This window comes from Scyliorhinus torazame, chromosome 1, assembly GCF_047496885.1.
Source record: "Scyliorhinus torazame isolate Kashiwa2021f chromosome 1, sScyTor2.1, whole genome shotgun sequence".
Classification (NCBI taxonomy): Eukaryota; Metazoa; Chordata; class Chondrichthyes; order Carcharhiniformes; family Scyliorhinidae; genus Scyliorhinus; species Scyliorhinus torazame.
The window spans coordinates 238014945-238030995 of NC_092707.1; the positions used below are offsets into that span (position 1 = coordinate 238014945).

The 16051-nt window shown below is 49.0% G+C and overlaps 1 protein-coding gene and 1 pseudogene across 1 annotated transcript in view; both read right to left on the reverse strand.

The window, feature by feature from the left end:
- Window positions 1-16051, reverse strand: part of LOC140419719 (plasminogen-like) — a 181888-nt gene that overhangs the window by 71574 nt on the left and 94263 nt on the right. The window contains exons 8-9 of the mRNA XM_072503660.1: window positions 15364-15526; window positions 14754-14875 (exon numbers count right to left, since the gene is read on the reverse strand). Coding sequence (XP_072359761.1) covers window positions 14754-14875; window positions 15364-15526 — 285 coding nt within the window. The remainder of the gene's footprint in view (window positions 1-14753; window positions 14876-15363; window positions 15527-16051) is intronic.
- LOC140430962 (U2 spliceosomal RNA) lies at window positions 8230-8442 on the reverse strand (annotated as a pseudogene).

Genomic DNA, 16051 nt, shown 5'->3' on the forward strand with positions numbered 1-16051 from the left:
CACAGCAGTGAGGGCACATTAAACTTGCCAGTGCTGATGGTGGAGGCAAGGAGTGCCCAATGCACTGACAGTCAGGGAACTGCTGGAGGCAAGGACCATGCTGAGTCCAAGGATGATGATGAGCCTCTGGAGTCACCCATGTCCAGTTGGATGCGTGGGGAGATCTGGCAGAGTTCTCTGAGGGTTTGGTGTCATGGTATCTGTCGTGGAGGAATCCCTGTGGACCATTAATGCTGCATTGACCCTGAGTTCTGAACACACAGCCCCATCCGTTGAAAGAGAGACGACCTTTATAGGGAGGCAGCGCCAGGGCTGGAATGAGGCGTTCCTGAGGATTGCTTTCAGACCTTTAAGCCCTCAGACTGGCACTAACCTCAGGAGGCTACTGCCTGTGTGTGGGGAAAGGATGCAGAAATAAAGGCAGCATCTCCTTCGCCTCTCTGCTAGTCACCACACCATTCTCTGCGCATGCGACAACTGAGGAGAGACTGCAGAAATTGGCAGAACATTGTGAATTTGGACCATCCCTGACCCAAAAGATGCGAGACGGGTTGGTGTGCGGAATAAACAATGTGACAACTCAAAGAAAGTTATGGCAGAACCATGGATTTTAGAAAAGCCATTGAAATAGCACTATCACTGGAAAATGCAGAAAAAGGGGCACAGGAGCTCCAAGGGGCATCAGATAGCAATATCTTTCGATTAGGGGGAGTGGCCTCGTGTAAAAATGACCTCAACTGAAGGTCAGTGAATAGTCCATTACAAAATCGGAGCTCAGCTCATGACCCCCGACAAATATTATGACATTCCTAAAGATGCTAGGGAACCTGCTCCGGAAGGTTGCAGATGTCAGATGATGGGCTATTCTAAGCACTGCCACAGGCCACTGCCAAAGCCAAGTGATTGGACTAAACAGAACGCATTCTACTTACAGAAGAATCCAAGGCTAGCACAGACTCATACCATGCAGGTATACCCACTTCCAGAAACAGAGACAATGCAACTAAACTGCATCACCATGAGCAAGGTCGCCCCAGTAATGGTGGAACTGCTGGTCAATGGTCATCCATTGAAAATGTAGGTGGACACAGGAGCTGTGATCTCTATCGTTGGGGAGCAGACAGATAATCGTCATCGAACTGGTATCCAATCCTTGGGTTTATAAGACACAAAAGTCAGACCCCAGTGGCCTACAAGCTGCAATCAGCCCAACTTCCACTCATTATTGTGAAAGAATAAGGAGAAAGTCTTCTGGGGAGAGATTGGCTTGAGCGGATCAGGCTGAACTGGCTGGAGATTTTTAGGCAGGGCGTGGGAGGACTGTATAAAGTTATCTGCAAATCCCTGAAGTCTTCCAGGAGGGCCTAGGAAAAATAAAAAGAGTCAAAGCCAAGGGGCCGGATTCTCCGTTTCTGAGTCTAAGTGTTGACGCCAATGGAGAATCCGTGGACTTCCACGTCAGAAAAAGCGGCACCAATTCTGCTACAGGTTGAGAGGCTAAAACCGGCGCCGCGTGGAACACCATCGAAGCCCACAAAAAACGGTGCGGGAATCGCGGGTCCGTGATGGACACTCGCAGAGCTGTCAAGCTGTAGCCGTGCTTGAGCAATACACCCCCCACATACACACTGATCAGGGCCCAAAAGATGGGACAGGTTGTGCTAGAGCGCCCATACAGCTGATGGGTTGACTGGGGCCAGAGGGCCCTGGTTGGGTCACCTATACGACTCAGGGCACCAGGTTTAAAGCGGGCTGTCAGCGGCATGGCCGCCTTGCCGGCTGCAGTAATGGTATTCCCTACCTGTCCACCCCGACCCCACAGCCCACATCCTGGCCACCCCCCACTACTCCCCCCAGCCCTGGAAGAAGCCTCCCCCCGGACAGCGGCACGGCTGTCGGCAGAGTATGGCGGTGCTGGACACTTCCGTACGCCCTCTCAGCAGCCACCATGCCAGGTGCACGAATGTGAGAGCACATGTGGACCGCGCCATCGGGAACTCGGCCCATCGGAGGTGGAGAATCGTGGGTGGGTTGAAGTGTTGCAACGGAGTGTGACTTATTGATACCATTTTCAGTGAAGCGGAGCATCGCGATTCGGCTTCAAACCGGTGCCTGCCGTGATTTTGGTGTCCGGAGCTATTCTCCGTCCAATCCCACAGCCCGATTTCAGCGTTGGCTAATGGAGAACCCTGCCCAATATTTATGTCAACCCCGATACTATGCATAAATATTTTAGAACAAGATCAGTTCCATATTTCCTGTTGGAAAAGGTAGTGTCACACTTGTCTTCAACTCGAATTAGATAAGCCTTCCCGCAAGTATGTTACAATCAACATCCAGAAAGGCCTAGATGAGTATATTCGGTGTCCTTTGGGGTCTTGTCCGCTTGCGCGATATTCCAACTGATCGTGGAGAACATACTCCAAGACTTACCTAAAGTGGCGGTGTACTTGGATGTCTTTCTGGTCACGGGAATTTCAGACGAGAGCATTTGGCAAACCTCAAAGTGGTCTTGCAACGATTTTTGAAAACTGAAGTCCATCTTCAAAGGGAAAAATGTGTTTTCCAAGCGAGTGATTGGATTGGATTGGATTGGATTTGTTTATTGTCACGTGTACCGAGGTACAGTGAAAAGTATTTTTCTGCGAGTAGCTCAACAGATCATTAAGTACATGAGAAGAAAAGGGAATAAAAGAAAATACATAATAGGGCAACACAACGTATACAATGCAACTACATAAACACTGGCATCGGATGAAGCATACAGGGTGTAGTGTTAATTAAATCAGTCCATAAGAGGGTAATTTAGGAGTCTGGTGACAGTGGGGAAGAAGCTGTTTTTGAGTCTGTTCGTGCGTGTTCTCAGACTTCTGTATCTCCTGCCCGATGGAAGAAGTTGGAAGAGTGAGTAAGCCGGGTGGGAGGGATCTTTGATTATACTGCCCGCTTTCCCCAGGCAGCGGGAGGTATAGATGGAGTCAATGGATGGGAGGCAGGTTCGTGTGATGGACTGGGCGGTGTTCACGACTCTCTGAAGTTTCTTGCGGTCTTGGGCCGAGCAGTTGCCATACCAGGCTGTGATGCAGCCTGATAGGATGCTTTCTATGGTGCATCTGTAAAAGTTGGTAAGAGTCAATGTGGACATGCCGAATTTCCTTAGTTTCCTGAGGAAGTACAGGCGCTGTTGTGCTTTCTTGGTGGTAGCGTCGACGCGGGTGGACCAGGACAGATTTTTGGAGATGTGCACCCCTAGGAATTTGAAACTGCTAACCATCTCCTCGTGACCTATTTGGACTATTGGGTAGATAGAAAGGGTCTACATCCGGTAGAAGACAAGATGAAGGCCATCAGGGGAGCACCAACGCCAATAAACACCACGGAGTTGAAATCTTTCCTGGGATTAGTAAATGATGATGGAAAGTTTATCCCAAATTTGGCCTCCTTACTGGCCCCCTTACATACACTACTGCGAAAGTACTAATCTTGGGAGGCACCACAGGTGGAGGCCTTCTAAAAAGTGAAGCAACATCTGCTGTCTTCCAACTTATTGGTCCATTTTGATCCCAAAAGGGAACTCATCCTGTAATGTGAAAGCTTCCCCTTATGGGGCTGGGGCGGTACTTTCACACCAGTGGAAAGACAGAACAGAAACGCTCATCGCCTCTGCATCCAGGACCCTTTTCGATGCCGAGTGAAGGTATTCTCAATTCGAGAAGGAAGGCTTGGCAGTTGTGTCTAGTGTAAAGAAGTTTCAACAGTTCATCTATGGTAGGCGATTCATAATAGTGACCAACCACAAGCCCTTATTTTTAAGAGGATAAAGCAGTCCCCTCTATTGCCTCTGCTCGGATCGGATACAGCTTTAGGCCCTGTTACTTGCAGCATATTAATATCTCCTGGAGCACCACCTTAGAGCGTGAATAGCTAACACTATGCTTTGATGTGCCTCCCACTGCCCATATGCCCACTCCCTTGTCACCATTGGAAGAGGTTGCGATGGCCCTAAATGTTTTAGAGACTTAACCAGTATCTGCAAGGCAAATCAAGGCATGGACACAAAAAGAACCAACACTGTCAAAATTGAAGCACATGAACATTGGGTCCAAGGACAATCTTCAGAAGAAATGAAACCTTATCTAATCAAGAAAGATGAACTCCGTGTTGAGGATGGTGTCATTTTTTAAGGGTCCCTTGCCTAGGGCAGTGCCCGATACCAATGGAACTACATAATGGCCACCCTGGGGTACATAAAATGAAAATATTCACCAGGAGCTACACCAGTCTCAACTCAAACATCATGGATTTGGTGAAGCAGTGTGGTTCATGCCAGGAGAACCTAAAACTCACTCCTTCAGCCTCCCTACAAACATGGGGGTGGCCAGGCAGGCCATGAGTACAAGTGCATGTGGACTTTGTCAGGCCTTTTATGGGTTCCATATTTTTGATCCTGGTAGATACACACTCCAAATGGTTGGAGAAACATCACATGGACTCCACAACCTCCCAAGTTGCAATTGCAAAACTACAACAGATATTTTGCATGCATGGAATACCAGAAGTCTTGGTTTCCGACAATGGTAGTGCCTTGACCAGCAGGGAGTTCCAAGGTTTCATGTAATCCGACATCAGACACATTAGAACAACACCTTTTCATCACCTGTTGTCAATGGGTTCGCAGAACGGTGGTGCAGATCTTTAAAATCAGCGAAGAAACAACTGGCAGCATCCCTAGAGACCAAATTGGCACGGATTTTACTCCACTCCTCATTCAACAACACAAATCTTCCCAGTGGGGCTATTAATGGGGCGGTGGCTTCATGTGAGACTAAGCCTGCTATTCCCACACCTGGCAGGGAGGGTGGAGTCCCAACAAGAGAACAGGAAAATAAATTACAGCTCTACGAGAACTCGAGGGATATTCAAGGCAGGTGATCTGGTTTGTGTGAGGAACCTCGGAGATGGTTCTAGCTTGGAATCATAATGGAGGAAATAGAACCAGTATCCTACAAAAGTGAAGGTCCATGATAAGGTCGTGAGGAAAAACCTAGACCATCACAGAAGTAGGAAGCCCGTCCCCAAGAGAGCCTCGTTACTGGCCATGCAGGTGGCCCCTAATATGGGGCTATAGCCCGAAGCAAACTCTGCATCTATCTCCCCTGACAATGAGGGCACGGATTCCGAGATGGAAGCAGAGGATTCTGTTATACTGGCTGAAGCAGACGCCCAGGGGGAATCAGCATCTGTTATTCTTCGAAGCAAAGGTCTCCAGTTTGGCTCACACTTCCAGATCCAGCTCCACTCTCAACGGATCTGAGACCAATTTCTTTATTAAAAAAATGTTTTTTCTCAATTAAGGAGCAATTTAACGTGGCCAATCCACCTAACCTGCACATCTCTCGGGTTGTGAGGGTGAGACCCATGCAGACATGGGGAGAATGTGCAAACTCCACACAGACAGTGACCCAGGGCCGTGATTGAACCCGGGCCCTTAGGGCCGTGAGGCAGCAGTGCTAACCACTGCGCCAATGTGCCTCCCTCCTCAGACCATTTTCTAAGCAGCAGAAGAGATTTCCTCATCGTAGGATTACTGAGGGAGAAACGGACATGACCGGGGAGGGATGTTATGGTGGCCACGAAGGACACAAGGGATCACCAATAAATCTCACTGTGGGCTTCATGGAATATGAATTCCCCTATTAAACAGGCGGTAGTCATCGAACAGGAAATGTACAGTGGGAGCTTAAAGCCCACCGATCCAACCTGGGTACGTGTCCCATCGATCCCAGGGCTTGGACTAGACTGTTGCGGCCTTTTTCATTACTTTAATTAAAGGTTTGGTGCTGGAAGACTGGCCATGGCGAGGTTATTACAAATATCCATCTGCAGGTATGCAGATGGGTTGACCCGTACACAAAAGGTGACAGAGGGGACTAAACCTCTGGTGCCAGGGGATAACAATGTCCTGAAATCTCCACACTGTGCTGAGCCCAACACAGAAAGCACTCTTTCAAAACCCCAAAACACCACCTCAACTCACTCCCTGAAACTCCAACTCCTCATCCAGCATTTGCTCCATTCCCCTTTAATCCCGCCTTTGAATCCAAAAGGTAAAAAAAGCGTTGGTCCATCTGCCCGCGTTTCCATACTTGAAACTGCACGTGGCATGTTGGTCAGTTGGGGATTTAATCTCCTCAACAAGCAGCATAATTGTTGGCGGGTGCGCTGCTGATCTGAGTGCGTGACGACATCAGGATATGCGTCCTGGGTCCTCATGCCCAACAGATGTAAAATTCTACCCCAGAATTTAAATTGATAAAACTGTTAAAACACATGGGATTCTTGGCTTTCTTAATAAAAGCATAAAGTACAGGAGCAAGGAAGTGATGAACAACCTTCAACGGCCGCTGCTTTGGCCTCAATTGAAGGCTTGAGCAAAATTTTAATTCACCTCAAAACCTACCTACTTGCATAGAGTTAAAATAGGCAAAGTGGCTTGTAACTTCCTGACTTCCCGGCATCAGATTTGGGGTAAGCCTGAGGATGCACTGGGGAATCCCTCTCACAATTTCCCATGTTAGCATTCGCACGGCAAATGGGGCGGCACGGTGGCACAGTGGTTAGCACTGCTGCCTCACAGCTCCAGGGACCGGGTTCGATTCCGACCTCAGGTGACTGTCTGTGTGGAGTTTTCACTTTCCCCCTGTGTGTGTGTGGGTTTCCTCCGGGTGCTCCGGTTTCCTCCCACAGTCCAAAGATGTGCAGGTTAGGTGGATTGACCATGCTGAATTGCCCCTCAGTGTCTAAAAGGTTAGTTGGAGTTACTGGGATACGAGGATAGGGTGGAGGTGTGGGTTTAAGCAGGGTGCTCTTTCCAAGGGCCAGTGCAGACCCGATGGGCCGAATGGTCTCCTTCTGCACTGTAGGAATTCTAAGATTCTATGAATTGTCCAGAAGCACTAACTTCCTCTGGACATCACGCTGCACCTCGAACCATCTGACAAAACGATTTAAATCGCTATCTTCGGATGGTTCTATCAGTGTTACCCAGATCAATCCCTGCAAAGGACTCCCCCATACACCCGACACCACAGGGTGCTCATCCTCCCTGCCACCTACTAAGCAGAGCCCCTCCCCCCCCAGTATTCCCTACCCCGACCCTCCGCCTGCACGGGATTCTCCATCCCCAACCTCACCCTCTTGACCCAAACCAGTTAGGTCCCCACCCTAACCCAACCTGAGTCTCTCTTCTCGACCTTACTCACCCCCGCCCCCAAACCGACGTGACTCCTCTGATCCAACTCGACCGCCCTACTCGGCCCAAGCAGACCCTACACACCCCACACCAGACCTGACCCAGCTGAACACCCCCCCCCCCCCAACCCAACCCGATCGATGCCCATGATGTTCAAGGCCCCCCCCCCCACCCCCATGTCCAACCCCACTAGGCTCCGATGTCTCGCTCCGAAAACCCCCACGACCCATATCTAACTCCCTGACCACTCCATGTCCAACAGACACACATTTCATTTCCAACCTCCCCAACTCCCCCATCCAACCCACACGAACGATATCCCCACCCACCATTCATGTATGGCCCCCGATACCCCCACCAATGTCTGACCCTCCCACACACCCCCAATATCCAAACCCACTTGACACTCATTTACGAACTTTCACCCTCCATGTCTTACCCCCTTCCTCCCTTGTCCATCCCCCTGCCCCGGATGTCTAACCTCCACCCAATATCTGATTTCACTCCCCCACCCCATCCCCAAATCCCATCCACTTAACTGAGACTTTTACCGTCTCCCTGGCCTGACATTTACAATGGGACCTTCAAACTCACCTGTTACACAGCAGCTATTTCAATAAAAAAGGGGGCATGTCCTCCTTCACTCTGATTCTTTTAGACTCCGATAGCAGACCCGGAGACCCATTGAACTGCCCGGAACTTGTCTAGCTTGAGTCAGGAAGATTGGGTGAAACAGGCACAGACGACATTTGGCCTGTGGATATGAAGTGGCAATCAGGGTTGGATTATGGCCTGTTGTGTCCAATTCTGGGTCCCACACTAAGGTTATTGAGATGGTGCAGAGGAGATTCACAAGATTGGTACCAGGGATAAGGGAATTCAGTTAGATGGAAAGACTAGATAAACTGGATTGTTCTCCTTAAAGCAAAGTGGTTAAGATTTTAAGATAATTGGCAAAAAGCCAGAGACTGGAGGAGGATGTTTTCTCTCTTTTTAAAAAACTTTTTCTCAGTTACAAAGCCAGGGCTCAGAGTGTGGTCAGGGCGAACCCCTAATCCAGCTCCTTGCCTGCTCCAAAAACCAATTCAAATTCAAATTGAATCCAATTTGTGGTCCCCACAAGAGAGACATACCAGATCTGAGCCAAAAGGCTACTACACTTGATCTTAGCCAAAAGGCCGAGAAGAGATGATATTTTCTCTCTTTGATGGTTTTAATAATATGGAATGTACTGCTTCAAATGGTGGAGGAAACAGATTGAATAGCAACTTTCAAAGGGGAAGTGGATTTATACATGAAAGAAAATATTAGCAGGGATTTGGGACAAGATTGGGGAAGTGGGACAAACTGAACAGCTGCCTTAAAGAACCAATGCAAGGACGATTGACTGAATGGTCTCCTTCTGTGCTGTCTGATTTCACAATTCTATATTTGGACAAGTGACAAGGTTCTCTGTGATACCAGGAACTCAGCTGCAAGACTAGTCTAACTCATTGGAGTTACACAGATACTAAAGACATCCAAAAGATGGGCAGATTGAAGGGATGACAGACACCAGTGAGATGAATGTGGCACAGTCATATGGAGGTAGAATGAGACAGAGAACAGTGTTATATAGTGGCAACTCAGGTGTCAAGACACTTCAGGCTTCATTAGGAACAATATGCATTTGTTGATAAAGAGAATTTATGTACAGGGGTTTGCAGCCGAGGCTGCTCCAGTCCTTCCATGCTTACTACCTGGCTTCTGGATGTACTCTGCCCAAGGGAAGTCACCACCCACTGGAGTGATCGCCCTGTTCTCGGTCCCCATTGGTCCCTCAAGCCTTAAAGAGACAGACACCACAATCACTACATCCCTCCCCTTTAACTTTTTAATATAATTTTCAAAATTAATCTTCTCAAACCCAAATTGTAAATAAACATTATACACACAAGTTAGACATTTGTAAATTGATATAGCGACTATTCAATTATGAGATCTTGCATTTAACGTAACACCACTACTAGTAGTCTTCAATTATGCACAGTTCCAATTATGGTCTTGCATGGGATCCTTCCATGCAAGCTTGCTGCTTACCGAGCTCTGTCCTAGACTCTTCCCTGACCAAGAACTACATACTTTACTCTGCGGACGGTGTCACTCTCCAATCCTCCATTGATCCTTTTCTCTGTCAATCACCTTACTCTACAATGCATGCAGGTATCGTCATCACAATACCTGATGTCTTATGTCTTGAGAGCTCATTTACAAACTCAGTCTGTCATTTGTGAAGGAGATGGTTGTGAATGAACTGGGACTGCAAGAGACTGACAGGGAATAGTATGGGGGGTGGAGCATAGGGCATCGCTGTATGCGGATGACTTGCTGCTGTATATTTCGGACCCGTTGGAAGGTATTGGGGGATTAGGAAGATTTTGAAGGAATTTGGCCAGTTCTTGGGGTATAAATTGAGTATGGGGAAGAACGAGGTTTTTCCGATCCAAGCGAGGGGGCAGGAGAAGAGACTGGGGGGGTTAATATTTAGGGTGGGGAACTTTCGGTATTTGGACATTCGGGTGGTGTGGGGGTGGGAGCAGCTGCACAAGCGGAATCTGGCTCAGTTGGTGGAACAGATGAAGGGGGACTTTAGGAGGTGGGATATGCTCCGCTGTCATTGGCGGGACTGGTGCAATCGGTGAAGATAACGGTCCTCCCGAGGTTCTTATTTTTGTTCCAGAACCTGCCAATGTTTATTCCTATGGCATCCTTTAGGAGGGTGAATGCGATGATTTCAGGATTTGTTTGGGCAGGTAAAGCCCCGCGGGTGAAGAAGGTGCTGCTGGAGTGGGGGGTGGGAGGGTGGGGGGAGGGGGGGGGAGCGGGGGGGTTGGCTCTCCCAGATTTCATGAATTATAACTGGGCAGAAAACATAGCTATGGTTAGGAAGTGGGTAGTGGGGGAGGGGTGGGTATGGGAGTGGATGGAGGCAGCCTCTTGCAGGGATACGTTTTGGGGGGCATTGCTGATGGCGCCTCTGCTGTTCTCGCCAGCCCGGTGGTGGTGGTGGTGGCGGCCGATAGGGTGTGGAGACAGTGGCGGCAGCATCTTAGGCTTGAGGGGCCTTGGTTTGGGCACCGATTTGTGGACATCACTGGTTTGTTCGGGGGGGGGGGCCTTGATGGGGGGTTTCGGGGGTGGCATCAGGCGAGGATTGAGCGGTTTGAGGACCATAAGACATAGAAGCAGAATTAGGCCACTCGGTCCATCGAGTCTGCTCCACCATTCAATCATGGCTGATATTTTCTCCCTTTCACTTGCCTTCTCCCCATAACCCCTTGTTAATCAAGAACCTATCTATCTCTGTTTTAAAGACACTCAGTGATTTGGCCTCCACAGCCTTCTGCGGCAAAGAGTTCCACAGATTCCCCACCCTCTGGCTGAAGAAATTCCTCCTCATCTCTGTTTTAAAGGATCGTCCCTTTAGTCTGAGATTGTGTCCTCTGCTTCTAGTTTTTCCTACAAGTGGAAACATCCTCTCCACGTCCTGTAAGTTTCAATAAGACCCCCCTCATACTTCTAAACTCCAGTGAGTACAGCCCTCTCGACATGAATGCTAACATTGGATTTGCCTTCCTAACTGCCGACTGAACCTGCACGTTACCCTGAAGAGAATCGTGAACAAGGACTCCCAAGCCCCTTTGGGCTTCTGATTTCCTCAGCATCTCTCCATTTAGAAAATAGTCTATGCCTCCATTTCTCCTTCCAAAGTGCATAACCTCACACTTTTCCACATTGTATTCCATCTGCCACTTCTTTACCCACTCTCCTAGCCTGCCCAAGTCCTTCTGCAGCCCCCTTGCTTCCTCAATACTACCATCCTTCTACAGATCTTTATTTCATCTACAAACTTAGCAACAGTGCCTTCAGTTCCTTCTTCCAGATCATTAATGTATATTGTGAAAACTGTGGTCCCAGCACCAGCCCCTGAGGCACACCACTAGTCACCGGCTGCCATCCTGAAAAAGACCCCTTTATCCCCACTCTCTTGCCTTCTGCCAGTCAGCCAATCCTCCATCCATGCCAGGATCTTACCCTTAACACCGTGGGCTTTTAACTTATTAAACAATCTCCTATGCGGCACCTTGTCAAAGGCCTCCTGGAAATCTAAATAAATCATGTCCACTGGTTCTCCTTTGTCTAACTTCCTTATTACTTCCTCAAAGAACTCTAACAGATTTGTCAGACATGACCTCCCCTTGTCGAAGCCGTGCTGACTAAGTCCTATTTTAAATGAAATGAAATCAAAATCGCTTATTGTCACAAGTAGGCTTCAAATGAAGTTACTGTGAAAAGCCACTAGTCGCCACATTCCAGCACCTGTTCGGGGAGCTGGTACGGTCTGCTCTAAAAGCCAGTTATTTAGCCCTGTGCTAAACCAGCCCCTATAATATCATGCACTTCCAAGTATTCCGCAATTTCATCTTTAATAATGGACTCTAAAATCTTACCAATGACTAACCGGCCTATAATTTCCCATCTTCTGCCTCCCTCCCTTCTTAAACAGTGGTGTTACATTAGCCACTTTCCAGTCCTCTGGGACCCTTCCTGCCTCCAGTGATTCCTGAAAGATCACAACCAATGCCTCCACAATCTCCTGAGCTATCTCTTTTCAAACCCTGAGGTGTCGTCCATCCGGTCCAGGTGATTTATCCACCTTCAGACCTTTTAGTTTCCACAGAACCTTCTCCTTAGTGATGGTCACTGCACTCAACTCTGCCCCCTGATTCTCCTGGAACTCTGGCATCCCACTGGTGTCTTCCACCGTGAAGACTGATGCAAAGGAACTATTCAGTTCATCTGCCATTTCTTTGTTTCCTATTATTACTTCTCCAGTCACATTTTCCAGTGGTCCAATGTCTATTTTTGCCTCTCTCTTACTTTTTATATATTGAAAAAAACTCTTCCTATTTTCCTTTATATGACTAGCTATCTTGCACTCATATTTCATCTTCTCCCTCCTTATTGCTTTTTTAGTTGTCCTCTGCTCGCTTTTAAAGGCTTCTCAATTCTCTGGCTTCCCACTAATCTTCGCCACATTGTATGCTTTTTCTTTTGGCTTTTATGCTGTCCTTAAGGGGCATCTTGACAAATACATGAATAGGATGGGAATAGAGGGATATGGACCCCGGATGTGTAGAAGATTTTAGTTTAGGCGGGCAGCATGGTCGGTGCAGGCTTGGAGGGCCGAAGGCCTGTTCCTGTGCTGTACTTTTCTTTGTTCTTTGTTCTTAACTTCCCTTGACAGCCATGGATGCCTGGTCCTTCCCTTAGCATGTTTCCTCCTCCTTGGGATGAATTTCTGTGTGCTTCCCGAATAACCCCCAAAAACACCTGCCATTGCTGTTCCACTGTCTTCCGTGCTAGATTCCTTTTCCAATCAACACGGGCCAGCTCCTCCCTCATGTCTTTGAAGGACATGTTCATCGAGGGCGGCTTTCCGAGCTTGGAAGAGTTGGAAGAGGAATTTGAGCTGCCCTTTGGGAATGGGTTCCAGTATTTACAGGTGAGGGACTCTGTTCGGAGGAGGTACCGTCCTTTCCTCATCTGTCGCCGAGGGGCTACAGGACAAGGTGGTGTCAAGAACAGAGATAGGGGAGGGCAAGGTGTAGGAAATTTACAAGGAGCTGATGGATTAGGAGGGAGCCCCAATAGGGGGAGTGAAGCACAAGTGGGAGGAAGAGTTGGGTAGGAAGTTGGAGGCTGGACTGTGGTAGAGGGCCCTTGAGGAGGGTGAATGCACCCTCATCGTGCGATAGGCTTAGCTTTATCCAGTTTAAGGTGGTCCACAGGGCACAAATGGGCACATATGACTGTGGCCAGGATGAGCAGGTTATTTGAAGGGGTGGGGGATAGGTGTGGGTGGTGAGCGGGGGGTAGGGGTGGGGGGGGGGGGGAGGGGGGGGGCGAATCATGTCCATATGCTTTGGGCATGTCCAAAGCTTGGGGGATTCTGGCAGGAGTTTGCCAACGTTATGTCGGAGGTCCTGAAGGTGAAGATGGTCCTGAGTCCAGAAGGAGCGATCTTTGGAGTGTCAGAAGACCCGGGGGTCCAGGGGGCGAGAGAGGCCGATATCTTGGCCTTTGCCTCCCTGGTAGCCCGGAGACGGATTTTGTTGGAATGGAGTGACACGTGGCCCCTGAAACTAGGGGTGTGGGTGAGTGACCTGGCAGCGTTTCTCAGGTTAGAAAAAATAAAGTTCGCCTTGAGGGGTTCTGTGGAAGGGTTTGCCCGGAGGTGGCAGCCGTTTATCGACTTCTTCGAGAAAAATTAAGATGTCAGCAGTAGGGGAGGGGGAGGGGGGAAATGGGGAGGCAGGGGAGGTGGGAAGTGGGGGATGGGATGATAGGGTATTTTGTTGAGTTGGTTATTTGCAGCCCTGTTGGCTTGATTTGATTTGTAATTATATTTGTTGTGTTAATATGTAAATACCTCAATAAAATAAATATTTTTAAAAACAGTACAAAAAGCTGGAATCAGAAAGGAGAGGCAGTTGAAGAAACAAAATGAAGTCTAATTTTTGTCTTTAATAATCTTTCGGAGATCAGGGGCGGGATTCTCCGACCCCCCGCCGGGTCAGAGATTCGCCGGTGGTCGGCGTAAATCTCGCCCCCGCCGTCCTCCGAATTCTCCGGCCCCCCAAAAATCGCCCCACCGTGAATCACGCCGCCCGCCTCGGAGAATGGCGGGGACCGGCGCGACTCAATGGGCCCCGTGGCCGCCCGAATTCTCCGGGCCGCGATGGGCCGAAGTCCCGCCTGTTTAACGAGAATCCCGCCGGCATAAATCAAGGTCGGTCCCTACCAGCGGGACCCAGCTCCGTGGGCGGCCTCCGGGGTTCCCGGAGGGGCGCGGGGGGGATCGGGCCCCGGGAGGTGCCCCCACAGTGGCCTGGCCCGCGATCGGGGCCCACCGATCCAAGGGCGGGCCTGTGCCGTGGGGGCACTCTATTCCTCCGCATCGGCCATCGCGGAGGACCACAGCGGCCATCGCGGAGGACCACAGGGCATGCGCCGGGATGAAGCCAGCACACGCTGGCGCTCCCGCACTTGCGCCAACTCCCGCCAGCCGGCGGAGGCCCTTTGGCGCCGGTTAGCATGGCGCCAAGCCCCTTCCCCGCCGGCCAGCGAGGCGTAAACCACTCCGGGGCGGGCCTGGCCCCTGAAGGTGCGGAGGATTCCGTACCTTTGGGACGGCCCGACGCCGGAGTGGTTCACGCCTCTCCTTGGCGCCGGGACCCCCTGCCCCGCTGGGTAGGGGAGAATCCCGCCCCAGATATTTGCTGTCATGCTTGTGTTATGAGAAAACTGCAACACATCTGACTCATTAAGTAACATGATGGGAGATTTACTAGTAACGAAATATCGGCCAATTGACAAAGCAGCAAACAGCTTAGTTACGATTTACTGTCTGACTTATAAAAATAAGCAGAGCACTGCCTGGGAACTGTGGAATTCTCACCTGGAGGCACAAGGCCACACTTTGGTACTTGGCAATATTCCCATCTTATATATCGGTCAGTGGTGTAGCACCAGGGCTCCTTTTCATTATCCGGGTTCCTGCAGTAATTACCTTCCAGGCCTCTAAAAAAAACAGAAGTTTGTGTTTTGATCAGAAATAAATATTAAAGGGCAGCATGGTGGCACAGTGGGTTAGCCCTGCAGCCTCACGTCGCCGAGGTCCCAGGTTCGATCCCGGCTCTGGGTCACTGTCCGTGTGGAGTTTGCACATTCTCCCCCTGTTTGCGTGGGTTTTGCCCCCACAACCCAAAGATGTGCAGGCTAGGTGGATTGGCCATGCTAAATTGTCCCTTAATTGGAAAAAATGAATTGGGTACTCTAAATTTATTTTTTTAAAGAAATAAATATTACATTTTTTGAGTGTGTGACTACATTCTTCACATGAATAGAAGATGTGGAAATATGGACAGTCTGAAACCTATTTGGATTCGGCATGGATCCATACAACTTGGAACAAATCCGCAATCAGACAGCCAGAGGAGCCTGATGTCTCTTTCATCAGGGGTGATGGTGAAAAGCAGATCGCACAAGGACTACTGATATTTACTTACTTGCAGGGGAAATTGCCCGGGGTTCTTGAGTGAAGGTGTGGAATCTGAACGTCCCATCTTTGACAGGTTTTACCAGAAATGGTTGTCGATATAACTCCACGAAAGTTCTGACCCTTGCCTGTGTAACACTCTGTCTCTCCTTTAATAGCAGGGGGCAGCTCAGCTTCAACAGGCAGAAGAAAAAAATAGTGTCAAGTTTATGATTGAGAGAATTGCGCTAGTGTTTGTGTAACATGATGAAACTATGGATAAACTTGTTCCCAATTTTCTGAAGGACAGGGACAGAACATTAGAAGTGCAGTAGTGACAGCAGAACAAATGTACTGGGTTATATCGTCTAATGCCTTGTTCAGGCAGTCATTTTTCTGAGACAAGCCTAGATAGTGAATGTAGAAGGATTGCTTGCCCATAATGTGTGGGATGAGGAGACTAAAAGCTGTTGGTATAAACTTGCAGGGATTTTATGAATTACTATTTTTTCTATTGCTAAAACTGAAACTTATCAAATCAAGATTGTTTAACCTTGCAGTGACCTTATGAATCCCCCAGCCACCCAGAATGCATCCTTCCATCCTCCCTGCCACTAACTTATTCAGCAGTGATATGGGCCTGTACGATAACATTCTAATGGGTCCTTCCCTTTCTTTGGTCTTAGCTTAATTGTCGCCTGTGTCATTGTCTCCGGCAG